This window comes from Pantherophis guttatus, chromosome 17 (genome assembly GCF_059756535.1).
Source record: "Pantherophis guttatus breed Tessera chromosome 17, ASM5975653v1, whole genome shotgun sequence".
Classification (NCBI taxonomy): Eukaryota; Metazoa; Chordata; class Lepidosauria; order Squamata; family Colubridae; genus Pantherophis; species Pantherophis guttatus.
This window is the reverse complement of record NC_142079.1, coordinates 12980001-12996223: the sequence shown is the minus strand read 5'-3', so window position 1 is coordinate 12996223 and position 16223 is coordinate 12980001. Positions and strand designations below refer to the sequence as shown.

The following is a 16223-nucleotide window of genomic DNA, read 5'->3' as shown; positions in this document are numbered from 1 at the left end:
TTCTCACTGTCAGGAAATTCCTCAGTTCTAAATTGCTTCTCTCCTTGATTAGTTTCAACCTGTTGCTTCTTGTTCTGCCTTCAGGAGCTTTGGAGAATAGCTTGACTCCCTCTTCTTTGTGGCAGCCCCTGAGATATTGGAAGACTGCTATCCTGTCTCCCCTGGTCCTTCTCTTCACTAGACCAGCCATGCCCAGTTCCTGCAACCGTTCATCGTATCTTTTAGCCTCCAGTCCCCTCATCATCCTGGTTGCTCTTCTCTGCACTCTTTCTAGAGTCTCAACCTCTTTTATAGTGTGGTGACCAAAACTGGATGCAGGATTCTAGGTGTGGTCTTACTAAGGCTTCATAGAGAGGTATTAGTACCTCCCTTGATCTTGATTGTATCCCTCTGTGTGGGTTCTAAGGTTTGGGGGCTTTTAGATTCATCTTAAAAATTACAATCTAGGTTACGATGGTTCCCAAGTTCACCACTTGTATGGCTTCACACCAGTGGGTGAAATCCAAATTTTTTTTACTACTGGTTCTGTGGGCATGGCTTGGTGGGCGTGGTGTGGCTTGGTGGGTGTGGCATGGTGGGTGTGGCATCAGAAGGATACTACAAAATCTCCATTCCCACCCCACTCCAGGGGAAGGATATTGCAAAATCCCCATTCCCACCCCACTCTGGGGCCAGACAGAGGTGGCATTTGCTGGTTCTCTGAACTATTCAAAATTTCCGCTACCTGTTCTCCAGAACCTGTCAGAACCTGCTGGATTTCACCCCTGCTTCACACAATACCCAGAGTTATAAGCTAACTGAGCTGGTTGAGTTGACGCCACTGGCTACCAGAAAAAACAACAACAGAAGTCTAAGACTACCCAAGTTAGCATATTGTGTGAATGCTGTTGCACGAATTTTCATCATCCTGGTTTAATGAGCTGTCATTCTAGAAACAGCTTTCTCTAGGCCTAAATGAAAATCCCTCCTAGCCTCTAAATCTATTGTGCTAAACTAACATAGAAGGTGAGGTTTTTTTTAAAAAAAACTTCAAGTTAATTTTTAACATAACCTGAGACTGCTAATTATCATCCATTCTTCAAACCTTGGTTCAGTACCAGAACTGCTTTGCTATCGTTGTCTGTTGCTTCCCAACCCAGAAATTGTTTTCTTTTGGCCAACTGTTGTTTTCCTCTTGTCTATTCACCTGAATAATAATATATCCACCTTCCATAATATTTATCAACACCTGCTCGCTGTTGACAGCTGATATTTTAGCACTAAAACCTTCATAAAAGTGACAGGCACAGCTGCCAACAATAAGTGGCTGCATATAAGTACGAGGAAAGCTGTGAATTATGCTTGGTACATGTCCTCCATACTGAGCAACAAGGGAGGTGGACAATGGCACGGCTAGGACTGGGCTTGGCTGATTTTGAGGGCCACTGGATACTTTAGAGGTGACTGGGTGGACATTAAAGTTATCTACAGCTATCTGGGTGGCAGCGTCTGTAAGAATCACAAATCTAGAGTAGTGCTGTGGTCCACCAGCAGCCTGTGGACCTGGCAGCGGAGTCGGACAGCGATGAGGCTGAGGAAGAACATGGGCCAGTCCTGGAGGCTGGGGAAGGCCTGGATGAGGGCTCTGCGTCAGAGGCAGAGATGGGACCAGGGCCATTGGGGAGTGAGGTGCCGGAGCCTCCGGAGCCTCCAGAGACTGATAGGAGTGAGGCAGAGGAAGAGGAGGAGCCTGTTCCTAATGCATGCATGAGAAGAGCTGCCAGAAGGCAAGGGCAACTCAAGCAAAGAGGACAACTCAGGAGTAAGACCAGGAGATGATTGGCCCCTCCCATAAGGCTTAAAACAGACCAGCAATGGTGTTTGGGCTTTGCTGGAAAACAACGTTGGTAGCTTCATCTTCTTCTTAGTCTTCATCTTGTATTTATTTTTGTATCTGTGACTTCTGAATGTTTGCCAAGAAAGGCCTTTGGCAGTTTGCCTAATTGGACCAAGGTTTGCGATAGGACCAAGGAATTTGTGTTGGGGGGAATTTGCTTTAATTTAGTTGAAAGATGCTGGGAATGAAGTAATTCTCAGCTGTTCGAATAAAGTTTGTTTGTTTTTTCACTGACTGATTTTCCTACTACTTACTTGGGCCTGGGTCACAACAAGAAGCCTTCTCATGTATGTGAACTGAATCAACCAGACTTCTCCAACTTGTAGAGTTAGTGGTGAGCATTCTTGAAGCCCACCCACCTGGAGGCCACCGAGGTTCAAAGAATGCCAAGCATATGCATCCAGATTGGATAAACTCATCATCCATCAGAACTTATATCAGTGACTGGCATCCACTGTCTTTTTCACAGAATTGGAACAACATCTCAGTTGGTAAAGTAGAGTTATGGGCAATATTCAGATGAGAAACCTGTCCTTCTTCTTGGTCCTGACCAGGAACTGTGTTGGGGTACGAAATAACTACCCCAAAGCCAAGAAGACATCATGGTTGAGATAATGGCTCACCCAAATAGACTTTCTTGGATAGACCTTCCCGATGAGAGTGTTCAGTAGTTACTTCAGGTGGCAAGTCCACAGGTATGGACTTGCTTCAGATCATTGCTTTGGTTCACATATGGTGGAAGCTGCACAGATTCTATGTCTAAGGAGATTCTCAATCATCCAGGTCATGGTTGTCCCCAAGGTGTTTTTTTCCAAAAGGCAACTAGACTTTGGAAAAAGCACCTTTGGGGCGCAGAGTTCCTAATTTATCCAGCACGATTCCTAATTTTGGAAGAAGAGAAATAGATTACACAATGTAAGGCACTTAGTGTTGTGACCTAGGCTTCCTGAGTCATTAAAACACACGAGTAGCCCCAAAAACCTCTTTTATTGCAACAGCTGTGAATTACATTCATTCACAGCTGAGTCCCAATTAGTTGCCAAAAGTCCTTCAGGAGAAGTCCTTCGGGATAATCACCAAACTTTATCTCCCTTGCCAAAGACCTACTTGGCAAACTCACACGGAGTCCAGAATCAAACAGAGATGCCAACTGGGAACGGAATTAACAACGTTGCTTTCCTGCAAAGAGCCCATGTGCCTTTGCTCCTCTTTTAAGCCTTATGGGAGGGGCCAATCATCTCCAGGCCTTACTCCCAAGTTGTCCCTTTAGTTTTAACTGTTCTTGCCTTCTGGCAGCTCTGTGCATGCGCGCACTAGGAACAGGCTCCTCCTGTTCCTCTGCCTCTCTGATGTCCGACTCTGGAGGTTCCAGAGTCCACGCATCACTCCCAGATGGCCCTGGCCCCATCTCTGCCTCTGATGCAGAGCCCTCATCCGAGCCTTCCCCAGACTCCAGGACTGGCACATTGTCCTCCCCATCCTCCTCACTGTCTGACTCTGCTGCCAACTCCGCAGGCTGCTGGTGGATCACAACAGTTAGTTTATGAGGCTGGATGGTCAGATATGGATCTCGAGAGATTGCTGAATTCTAACTCCCAACTTCTCTCATTACTGGCCTACCCGGCAGGGCTCCCAGAATGATGTTTAAAGCTTCCCCAATTTGCTTCTAAAGGGAACTTTAAAACACGAACCTGAGTTTCAGATGCTCTCCAGATACATTCGAGATCTGCAGAAAGTCGTTCTTGGCGGCTTGGTGTCGCCTCCCCCTCCTCCTCAAATGATACACGACCTCATTGCTCGACTCTTTATACAAATTTCATATCATCACAATCGCTGGAGCCAGCCTAATTTTTCCTAAGTGGCAAAACACATACAAATTTACATGACATTTGAGAAACCCACCCACCCCTACAGAACCCCCCCTATTCACCGGATTGTTAAGCTATTATCCGTACGTCTTGCTGTGCTACAGAGCCCTCTACTGTGCATTTGAAACCAAAGGTGATGCAGTTTTCAAAAAAACCGTATTGGAAAAAAAGTGGGGGGTAAAGATCTGTAAATTATCCATATCATAATCCCTTGGGCAAGTCCTCTGCAAGAAGACTTTTGTGCTTTTATTTGCAAGATCTAACACAGCAGCTTGTTAAATTTGTTTGTTGTTCACCACGCTTAGTAAACCGTCAACGGTGCAACAATAAACACCATTGAGGAACAGAGACACGGTAGCAATTAAGGCAGCCTAATAAAAGAATAAATACAGATAAAGCCTCATAAAATCCAATCCAGACAGTCGTATAAAATCCTAAAAGTACCCAGTTAGGAACCAAATGCTTGTTTATACATACATGCTTACAGGTAGTCCTTCACTTATAACCATAGTTGTAACTAGAAGTTCTGTTACTTACCGGTAGCAAGGCAATTGTTCAGTGAGGCACACCTGATTTTATGACCTTTTGTGCCCTGGTTGCTAAGTGAACCAGGCAATGGGTAAGTGAATCATCTGATCCAGCTTTTCCCCTATTGACTTTCCTTGTCGGAAGCTGGCTGGGAAGACTGCAAACGGCAATAGCAATACAGTTATATACCACTTCACGGTGCTTTCCAGCTCTCTCTAAGCGGTTTACAGAGTCAGCCTGTTGCCCCCAACAATCTGGGTCCTCATTTTACCCACCTTGGAAGGATGGAAGGCTGAGTCCGCCTTGAGCCAGTCAGGATCAAACTGCTGGCAGTGGGCAGAATTTGCCTCCCAATACTGCATTCTAACTACTGCACACCATGGAAGGAAGGAAGGAAGGAAGGAAGGAAGGAAGGAAGGAAGGAAGGAAGGAAGGAAGGAAGGAAGGAAGGAAGGAAGGAAGGAAGGAGAAAAGGAATAGCAATAGCACTTAGACTTATATACTGCTTTACAGTGCTTTCCAGCCTTCTCTAAGCGGTTTACAGAGTCAGCCTCTTGCCCCCACAATCTGGGTCCTCATTTTACCCACCTCGGAAGGATGGAAGGCTGAGTCAACCTTGAGCCAGTCAGGATCAAACTGCTGGCAGTGGGCAGAGTTGTGGAAGGAAGGAAGGAAGGAAGGAAGGAAGGAAGGAAGGAAGGAAGGAAGGAAGGAAGGAAGGAAGGAAGGAAGGAAGGAAGGAAGGAAGGAAGTGTTGTGACCCAGGCCCACATAATTAATATAAATACAAAACAGTTCCGAAAAACAAACAGATTTTATTAAAACAGCTGAGAATTAACTCATTCTCAGCGTATTCCAAATTAAATGAAAGCAAATTCCTCAGAACACCATTCTTCAGTTTATCTCTGATCTTGGGATAATTAGGCAAACAGCCAAAGGCTTATCTTGGCAACAGTTCAGGAACAGAAGACGCTGACAAGAAAGAAATACATCCAAACACAAAGCAAATCTCTCAATGGTTGTTTTCTGGCAAAGAGGCCAAGAGCTGTTGCTGGTCTTTTAAGCCTTATGGGAGGGGCCAATCATCTCTTGGCCTTACTCCCGAGTTGTCTTCTCTGCTTCAGCTGCTCCTGCCTTCTGGCAGCTCTTCTCATGCGTGCACTAGGAACAGGCTCCTCCTGTTCCTCTGCCTCTCTACTGTCAGCCTCTGGAGGCTCCGAAGTCTGCACCTCACTCCCTGATGGCCCTGGCCCCCTCTCTACCTCCGATGTAGAGCCCTCATCCGGGCCTTCCCCAGCCTCCAGGATTGGCCCCTGTTCTTCCTCAACCTCATCGCTGTCCGACTCCACTGCCAGCTCCGCAGGCTGCTGGCGGACCACAACAGGAAGGAAGGAAGGAAGGAAGGAAGGAAGGAAGGAAGGAAGGAAGGAAGGAAGGAAGGAAGGAAGGAAGGAAGGAAGGAAGGAAGGAAAAGTCAACCTTGAACTGGGTGAGATTTGAACTGCCAAATTGCAGGCAGCTGTCAATCAACAGAAGTAGCCTGCAGTACTGCCTTCCAACCACTGCGCCACCATGGCTCTTATCATGTGACTCTGGGATGCTGCAACCATCGTAAATACAGGGCAGTTGCCAAGTGTCTAAATTTGGAACATGTAACCTTGAAGATGCTTTGAGGATCATAAGTCCTGTTCAGCGAACCAGTTTTAAAATTAGCATCCGGCTGAATCCCACCCCTGTATCCCAACTTCCTCTGACTCATTTCAAGTCAGGAATCATTTCTCACCGAGTACTCAAAGGGCTTTTCCAAGCGGGTGGATATGGGAGCGATCTGGAGTTCCCATGTAACACCTCTCCTGCGTGAGCTGCACTGGCTCCCGGTGGTCTTCCGGGTGCGATTCAAAGTGTTGGTTACCACCTTTAAAGCGCTCCATGGCTTAGGACCTGGGTATGTATGAGATCGCCTTCTGCCACCGGTAGCCTCCCACCGGCCAATACGCTCCCACAGAGGGGGACTCCTCAGGGTGCCGTCGGCCAAACAATGTTGACTGGCGACCCCCAGGGGGAGAGCCTTCTCTGTGGGGGCACCTGCCCTCTGGAATGACCTGCCCCCGGAGATCTGCATGATCCCCGACTTACGTATCTTTCGCCGTGCCCTTAAGACTCTTTTGTTCCAACAGGCCGGGCTGGCTTAGAAAATGAATTTTAATTGGGGGTCTGTACTTTTTAACATAAGGGCCAAATTTTTATATATTTTAAATTGTTTTTAAATGTTATGGGTATATGTTTGTTTTAATATGGCTGTACACTGCCCTGAGTCCTTCGGGAGAAGGGCGGTATAAAAATTTTATTATTATTATTATTATTATTATTATTATTATTATTATTATTAATAATAATAATAATAATAATAATAATAATAATAATAATAATAATAATTAATAATATGTTGCATTTTAATAAAGAAGTTCTAAAATGTACTTATTATTATTGCAGCCAGCAAGAATTCTAACTCCATGTGATTATTTTTAGGTTCTTTATAATAAGGAGAAAGGTTCTGTTGCAAGAAGGGAGCTTTTGACAATATCTTGAGTTCCCGGGAGACTGCTGGACCTCATGCAACTCCCCGCAGGCGTGCTGGGAAAATCAATATGGTGGGTTGGTTGGCTCGAAAGCAGGCATGCAATCCAACCTATTTGCTCCCTTCACATGACCGATCAATCCTAGCCTAAGCATCTCGCTTGAGGATTGCATAAACACAAAAGAACTAAATGTTCTTTGGGAGTCAATATGTCCTTGCCTTGATTTTTGCTCAACGGAGTTCACTACAACAAAGACCTCACTCTTGACTGCGACGCTTGCTGGAGATTTTGGTGGTGCAGAAGTTGAGCAAACTTACTCCTTTGGGTTAATTTTTAGGGCATGGTATGTGGATCAAACCTGGAAAGTGAGTTGTTGTTTTTCCCCCTTTCTCTGTTCGATGGAATGTAATCTGTGTCCTTCTTCAATGGAGTTGATGGGAAGTATCCAGCAGGGGGCGCTCTTTCCACTGCTAAGACTTGATCCCCTTCTATTTCTCTTCTCTTCTCATTTCTTTTCTAATTTCTCCTTCTCTTCTCGTTTCTCCTTCTTCTCTCTTGTTTCTCCTTCTCTTCTCTTCTCTTCTCTTCTCTTCTCTTGTTTCTTTTCTCATTTCTCTTTCTCTTCTCATTTCTCCTTCTCTTCTTGTTTCTCCTTCTTCTCTCTTGTTTCTCCTTCTCTTCTCTTTTCTCTTCTCTTCTCTTTCTTTTCTCATTTCTCTTTCTCTTCTCTTGTTTCTCCTTCTCTTCTCTTTTCTCTTCTCTTTCTTTTCTCATTTCTCTTTCTCTTCTCTTGTTTCTCCTTCTCTTCTCGTTTCTCCTTCTTCTCTCTTGATTCTACTTCTCTTCTCTTCTTTTTTTTCTCATTTCTCCTTCTCTTGTCTTCTCTTCTCTTGTCTTCTCTTCGCATCTCTTCTCTTCTCTTCTCTTCTCTTCTCTTCACTTCTCTCTTCCCTGGAAGACTTGCATGAGGGGTAACGTCCAAATTACTGGCTCATTCCCAAAGGAGATGTTGGTTTCATTTTGATTTGGTATTTAGAAATCACCCACTCTTTTAGACACAGTTCCTTTGCTCTGTGTTCTGATATTCAGATGTGTGTGTGTGTGCATGCATGCCCTGAAAGCAATTTGCTATAAGACTTCATTGCTGTGTTCCTTGTAGTGGTGCAGCTGCTACAAACAACGCAGTCAGAATATCCGCCAGTAGAAATTCATGGTTACAGAACATGGCCTGTCGAACGGAAAGTGCAGCACCTTGATGTTGTGCATAACAACAGCTCCAGAGTCTATTCTGGCTTCTTCAATAGCTCTGGAAAGAATTTGTAGGGCGTGCTAGGTTCCCAACGCCGACCCACTCTCAATCCGCTCAATTAAAGACCGTGGAAGTTCACACAACATACTTAAGTGGATTAGAGTTCCAGGGAGTGAGTTTGCAAAACAGATTGAGCTGGCTTGGTGTTATCAATACCAGTTGTGTGTGCCTGTGTGTGTGAGGAAGGGGGCTGTGGGGTTTTGGAGTTACGTACGCCCAGCATGATGATGGTTGCAATATGTTATGCAAAACCTTGAAAATGGATTAATTCAGCCATCCAACCATTTTGTGTGGATCCAAATAGTAGAGGAGTATAGAATTCTGAGTCGTTCCCCCAACCCCCTTATATACACTTAAAGGTAAAGGTTCCCCTCGCACCTATGTGCTAGTCGTTCCCGACTCTAGGGGGCGCCGCTCATCTCCGTTTCAAAGCCGAAGAGCCAGCGCTGTCCGAAGACGTCTCCATGGTCATGTGGCCAGCATGACTCAATGCCAAAGGTGCACGGAACGCTGTTCCCTTCCCACCAAAGGTGGCCCCTATTTTTCTACTTGCATTTTTTACCTGCTTTCGAACTGCTAGGTTGGCAGAAGCTGGGACAAGTCACAGGAGCTCACCCTGTTACGCGGCAGCACTAGGGATTCGAACCGCTGAACTGCCGACCTTCCGATCGACAAGCTCAGCGTCTTTAGCCGCTGAGCCACCGCATCCCTCATATACACTTACGCTTGAAATAAATATCAGAACACTTCCCTGGGACTTTGGAGGAGTCTTGCTTGTTTGGGGTTTTTTATATTTTTTTGAATGGGCAATAATCAAGTTGCAAGCCTCGGAGGAATAAGAAAAAAAATGTCTACTTTTCATTCAGTATCTTCTCAAGATTGACAGATCTTGCTTTCCATAGTTTGCTCTCTTCATTCCTTGCTTTTAATTAAACCAATACAAATTGGAGTCCGTAATCCCCGAGTCAGAAATGCTCGCTCAACAAAACTAGACAGTTTTTGTTTCCTTTGTCTGTGGCTCTGAATTTATTCTGTCATCTCAGCCCAACAGAATTCCTAAAGAGCAGATTGGTGGGGTATGAATTGGAAGTGAGAGTCTAAAGCAGATGTTGGGATACAGGAGGAGGAGGAGGAGGAGGAGGAGGAGGAGGAGGAGGAGAATGAGGAGGAGAATGAGGAGGAGGAGAAAGAGCAGGAGGAGGAGAAAAAGGAGGAGGAGAAGGAGGAGGAGGAGGAGAAGGAGGAAGAGAAAAAGAAGGAGGAGAAGGAGGAGAGGAAAAAAGAGGAGGAGGAGGAGGAGGAGAAAAAGGAGGAGAAGAAAAGAAAGAGGAGGAGGAGAAAAAGGAGGAGAAGAAAAGAAAGAGGAGGAGAAAAAGGAGGAGGAGAAGGAGAAGGAGGATTGTTCCCCACTTAGGTTGAGCTGATGTTGACAGAGAAGAGGAGGAAAAGGAGAAAAGGAGAAGGAGGAAGAAATATCTTCTCTTTGAAGATGCGGATGAAGATCAAGTGAAGAAGGTAGCTTCAAAGCTGATCCATTTTTATCTTCACGCATGAATGTCCGATATCTTGCTACCTCTGAAGGCCCTCAATTAATAGTTTTCGCCGCCAATGAAGTGAAGAATGAGCAAGGCAAGGAGAAAAGAAAAATGAAATTCCTTCTGAAAGATGAGAAGATGGCCATCATTTCAGCTTTCACTGTGTCTCTCCAGAGGCCAGTTGCCTACGCCTGTACAAATCCATGAATTTCATGATGTCATTTATGCATAACATTTGACACTCTCTTGTCCCTCCAAGTTGAGGTTCCATTTACAAACATGTTCGCTCCCTCAAATGCGTAGTTTACAGTCTATCCTAAGTGAATTTTTTTGAAGACCCAAAGGTTTTAGGGTGGAGGGACTGAGTAGTAGCAGAGAACTCCTCTTTTTCTCCTTCTCCTACCCTATTTTCCCCAAAAATAAGACCCAACTGGAAAATAAGCCCTAGCATGATTTTTAAGGATGCTCCTAATATAAGCCCTACCCCTAAAATAAACTCCAGTTAAGATTGTCAGCCAGATGGATGCATTTAGTACCATATTTTCCCCAAAATAAATCCGAACCAGAAAATAAGCCCTACTGCGTCTTTTGAAGCAAAAATTAATATAAGACCCGGTCTTATTTTCGGGGAAACATGGTACATCAGGGGGGGGCAAACTCAAGGGCCAGGGGCCAGATCCAGTCCATAGGGTGCTTAGATTTGGCCCATGGGGCCACCCTGGAAAGAGCAAAGGACTCCCATGGTGCCTTTGCCAGCGAAAACAGAATTTGTGAGGACGGCGCCTGGCCCTCTCAAGCTCCATTTTTTGCTGGCAGAAGGTTGCAGAAGGCCATCCCAGATGAAAACGGAGCTCATGAGGGCCAGTGGTCGGTTGCCCCTGGTTCGGACCGGTTCGCAAGAACCAGTAGTAAAACTGGCAGGAGGCCCCGCCCACTGCCCCGGATGTCATCATCAGCGATCTGCACATGCTTGCTTCGCTCGCGCGCGCTATTCCATTGCAAACCGGGAGTAAAGGCAAGTAGAACCCACCCCTGATAAGAGGCCGTCGCAGCCAAAAACGGAGTTTGCATGGGCCACGGGTGGCCCTTCTGAGCTCTGTTTTCACTGGCAGAGGGTTGCAGGAAGCCAACACAGCCGAAAACGGAGCTCGGGAGCCCATTTTCACTGGCAGAGTGCTCGGGCCACCGCAGGCACCCACTGATATGAGTGATGTCATGCCAGCCACGCCCACCCTGGCCACATCCACCCTAGCCCTCCCCCCCCACCTCTGAGGTCAAACATAACCTGATTCGGCCCTCAATGAAATCGAGTTTGACACCATTGTCCTATATCAATGTCAGTTTGTTTCATCTGCTGAAGTCAATATAGGTGTAAGGTATAAGAGGAGCCTGGATAGCTCAACAGACTAAAAGCCTGTTATTAACATTCAGCTGTCTGCAATTATTGCAAGTTCGAATCTCCCCAGGCTCAAGGTTGACTCAGCCTTCCATCCTTTCTAAGGTAGGTAAATTGAGGACCCAGTTTGTGGGGGCAATAAGCTGACTTTGTATAAAATATACAAAAGTATAAAGGCTATTGCTTAATGCATTGTAAGCCGCCCTGAGTCTCCGGAGAAGGGCGGCATATAAATCTATTTTTTTTTAAAAAAAAGGAATGCCTCTCCTTCCAACTTAAGAAAGTAAGAACTCTTGAAACGGGGTTGTTCAAAAGGAACCTTTTATTAAGCAGAAGTGATAGCCACCCGGTTAAAGCAAGATCTGAATACCCTTAGGCAAGACAAGTAGGATTAAAGCAGTAGAGACCCCTCCCTTTAAGTCAGAATGCAGATTTTAACCAATACACAAGTGTGAAGATGCTTTCTTTCCCAGTTTCCCTGAGAACCGGAACAACCATGCATTCACACTGTTATCCTTTAAAGTGAAACAACCCACATGGCTATCATAAACATTCCTCCAGGTAAAGAAGATCTCAGGGCTCTTTGGCGCCAGGATATAGGTTGTAAAATATCTGTTGACACAGGCAATGCTAGTAAATCGAATCCAAGACTCCCCATTCCTCCAATTGAATGGCAGTATCACTTTTAGGGATCTGACAATAGGCCTGAAAATTGGATTGCGTGCACAGGATGTGTGTGTGGGCAGCGTGTGGTTGAGTGTTGAACGAGGAGGCAACCTTGAAAGACCTTTGAGAACTGCGCATTAATGCACCTGCGTCTCTGCTTCGAATGAAAAGCAGCCCACTCGGTCTATTCTTCAAGGTGTGACTCAGAACATCCAGTTGCCCTTGTTGCAATTCACCTCCCAATTACTTGACCTCAAGAACCAAACCCAAGCTATTGATAGAAATGCTGGAACCCAAAACACATTTAGGTGTCTTAAGGTGAGCTCAGATGCTTTAAGGATTCAGCTACTTCATATAACTAAGGCAGTTCTGGTAGCTTTATTCTATCCTACAGGAACTGGATACAGCTAGTCTAATGAAGAGAAGGACCAGGGGAGACAGGATAGCAGTCTCCCAATATTTGAGAGGCTGCCCCAGAGAGGAGGGGGTCAAACTGTTTTCCAAATCACATGAAGGCCAAACAAGGAATAATGGATGGAAACTGAACAAGGAGAGATTCAACCTGGAAATAAGGAGGAATTTTCTGACAGTGAGAACAATCAACCAGTAGAACAGAAGTTGCCTTTAGAAGTTGTGCAAGCTTCATCCCTGGAGGCTTTCAAGAAGAGACTGGACTACCATCTGTCAGAGATGGTGTAGGGTCTCCTGCTTGGGTGGGGGGTTGGAGTACATGACCTACAAGGTCCCTTCCAACTCTGTTAATCTGGATCTATCTAAAATGATCAAAGTCCTGGAGGCTAAAACATATGAAGAACGGTTGCAGGAACTGGACATGGCTAGTCTGGTGAAGAGAAGGACCAGGGGAGACAGGATAGCAGTCTTCCAATATTTGAGGGGCTGCCACAGAGAGGAGGAAGGGGGTCAAGCTATTTTCCAAGGCACCTGAAGGCCAGACAAGGAATAATGGGTGAAAACTGATCAAGGAGAGATTCAACCTGGAAATAAGGAGGAATTTCCTGACAGTGAGAACAATCAACCGACGGAACAGAAATTGCCTTCGGAAGTTGTGGGAGCTTCATCACTGAAGACTTTCAAGAAGAGACTGGACGGCCATCTGTCAGAAATGGTGTAGGGTCTCCTGCTTGGGTGTATGGGGGGGGGTTGGACTAGATGACCTACAAAATCCCTTCCAACTCTGTTAATCTGTCATCTCCTTCATCCGGGCTGTCACCCCGCACCCGACCACTAGAGGGCCACATTGGTTCTTTTTTTACAAGCCCCCTAGCTGTCTCCAGAAGCGGCGCATCCCTGGTCCTTCCTTCCCAACAGGCTTGCTCGATCTGGGGCGCTCTCTTCGTCGCCCCTTTTGTGGGTCGGGGGAAAGCTTCCCCAGAACAGGCGAGAGCAGCTCTCCACGCAAGTAATCGCGCGGGGAGGTGCCCCCTCACCCCCCCCCACCCGCGCAAACGCGTTCCTGGGCTGCCAGATCTTTGGACTGAAAGCAAAAGGAGGGGGGTTTAAAAAAGCGAGAGGGGTGGGGGGATCGAGAGAGAAAAACCCTTCCTCGGATTGGAGAGACCGGCTGGGAAAGGATCCGCCTCTCTCTTCGTCTTTCTCGCTCTGTCTGCGAGTCTTTGGGGTTGCGCGGTTGGAGAGGGATGGCGACCCCCGGGAACTCTCTCTGGGTGTCCTGTCGGACGGGAAGCTGCCCATAGACACCCCCCTTTCCACCCCCCCAAACCTCCTTCCTCCTTTAAAGAAGGATGGCTCACTCTTCTCCTTCTTATGGTTCTTGCAAGATCAAGTTGCGTTTCCTTCGCCACTCGAAGGGACGGCGTTGAAGTCGCCAAAGGAAACGGGGCTATCAGTCGCCCACCCACCCTCCTGGACCCTTCCCCACCCACCGACCCCCTCCCCATCCTCAGTTTCCAAGGCACCACCCCGGCTGGAGTAGGGAGGCGCCAGAAAAAAAGAAGAAGAAGAAAAAGAAGAAGAAGAAGAAGAAGAAGCAGAAAACTTTCCATCCTCTTTCAAGCATCTTCTCTGGCTCGGCTGCGCCTTGCGCTGCGCGGCATCACTCGCTGCGCGCCCTCTCCAGGGTGTGTGTGTGTGTGTGTGTGTGAAAGGAGCCTTCCCTGGATGTCCGAGAATCGGGAAAAACTCGGGGGTGGGTGGACACAGGCTCTTGTCTTCCCGCCTCCCCCGTCTGGAGGAGAAACCGACCGGGAGAAGGCGCTCGATCGGATGTGGATGGAGGAGACGAACCGGGGACGCATCCTTCAGGCGAAAAGAAAAGGGTCGGCTTGGGGATCCGGCTTGAAGTCTTGAAAAAGCGGCTCCACCCGACCCCCCACCCCCACCCCCCACCCCGGGGGGAAGGAAGGCGAGGCGAGAGGAGGAGGAGGGGGAGGTCTTCAGGATGGGGGCTGCGCCCAGCGGCCTCTTGGCTGTCAGCTCACTCTTGGGAGTCCTGCTTTGCAAAGGTGAGTCCGCGGGCGCCTTGGGAGCTGAGTTGGGGAAGGGGTGAGTGGATGGGGGTGAGTGGGTGGGACCTGCAGGAAACAGGGTGGCCAACTTCTCTGAGACCCCCCCCCCCCGGTTCTAAGCTTTCAACCTTTTGGAAGGGCGGGGGACTGAGAGGTGAGGATTTTCACACACAAGGAGTATATAAGCTTTTTTCCCCAGGTGAAAGGTGTTAAAAAGTGCAGTTGGCAACTTTTTTTTTTTTAAGGAAATTGCAAGAACCTGGTGGATAACGGGGCTTGCAAACCTGCCTTTAAACCTGAGTCCTGGCAGTGGGAGGGCATATCTTTTGTGCAACTTTACACTGAGTTGGAATCCATGAGTTACCAATTATTTACCCCTTATCCTAGCCTGTTCTTCCGTTCTATTGTGATCCCTTCTGGTGGGAGGCTTTAATGCCAAACAACCATCTGGGTGTGATTCCTAAACTGGAAGAGGTTTGCTCTTTTTCTCCTTTGTCTCCTGATTTGCACCAGTGCTTAGAAGTGTGTTAGCCCAGGTATGAATTGAATTGAATACTTCGTTTAGCCAACTGTGATTAGACACACGCAAGGAATTGGTCTGCTGTGCAGAACCTCTCTCAGTGTACACGCAAAGCAACAGAGAGAAGAATAATAGTAATAACTAGGGGAAAAAAAATAACAAAATATCCTGATTTGCAAATTGAAGTTGATGGAGGAAGAAACCAAATAGTTGTACCAATAGTAGTAATAGGAGTCCTTGGAGCAATAGCCAAAGGGCTGCCTGGATACATGGAAACGTTGAATTTATCAGACTTGAATATTCTGACTTTGCAAAAAACAACAACCCACATCTTACTTGGAGCTGCCTATATATTCAGACATTACCTTAACAGCTCTTCGGTCCTTGGTTAGGACTTGGACTGTTAAGTTTTTACCAGTCCCAGACTCTGAATCGAACTGAAGATTAAATCAATAATAATAATAATAATAATAATAATAATAATAATAATAATAATAATAATAATAATATCAACAACAACAACGTACATTTTAAGAAGATACTTGGGTTGTTACCTAGGACGCTGGCAGCAACCTGTATCAACCATCAGTGCCGGTCAATGATATTTGTGATACATTTTTAAATGTTGAGTTGACTTGAGTTTCATGTTTAATAAATACAAGATAATAATAATAGTAATAATAGTAATGATGATGATGATGATGTCCCGGACTGTGAATCGAATTGAAGAGTAACCATAATATAATTTTTTACCAGTCCCAGACTGTGAATCGAATTGAAGATTAAATCTTTAATAATAATAATAATAATAATAATAATAATAATAATAATAATAATAATAATAATAATAATAATAATAATACCACCAATAAAAGGGGGAAAGATAAGGATTATTAATAGGATTAATATTTAATAGGATTATTAATAATAATAATAAATAATAATAATAATAATAATAATAATAATAATAATAATAATAATAATAATAATAATAATAATAATACATCCTCCGACGATACCTTAACAGTTCCTAGGTCCTTGGTTAGGACTTGAGCTGCTAAGCTATTAACCAGCCTCAAAGGCTGTGAATCTTACTAAAGATTAACTAATAATAATAATAATAATACAGCCACACTGTATGGATTAATATATGTAGACATTAGACAGCATTGAGAGAATTAGGTGGTCAGCAGAGAGATGGCTTGAGAGACCAAAAACCGGGTCCCTGTTTCTTTGCATTTAAATGGATCAAAGGGGGGGCTGTAGGACCACAGAGCAAAAGTGTCACAGAAGAAAGACGACTATAGCATCGATGATGATGATGATGATGATGATGATGATGATGATGATGATGATGATGATGATGTACTTGGTTGATACCTAGGATGCTGGCAGCAACCCGTATCAACCATTCACACCAGTCAATGATATTTGTGATGCATTTTTGAATGTTCAGTTGA

The 16223-nt window shown here is 45.6% G+C and overlaps 1 protein-coding gene across 1 annotated transcript in view; it reads left to right on the top strand.

Annotated features, from left to right (window-relative positions):
• Positions 1 to 13113: 13113 nt before the first annotated feature.
• The window catches only part of TMEM132C (transmembrane protein 132C), a 177974-nt gene continuing 174864 nt past the window's right edge, over positions 13114 to 16223 (top strand). Inside the window, exon 1 of the mRNA XM_034435234.3 lies at positions 13114 to 14240. Coding sequence (XP_034291125.2) covers positions 14177 to 14240 — 64 coding nt within the window. The 5' untranslated portion in view covers positions 13114 to 14176. The remainder of the gene's footprint in view (positions 14241 to 16223) is intronic.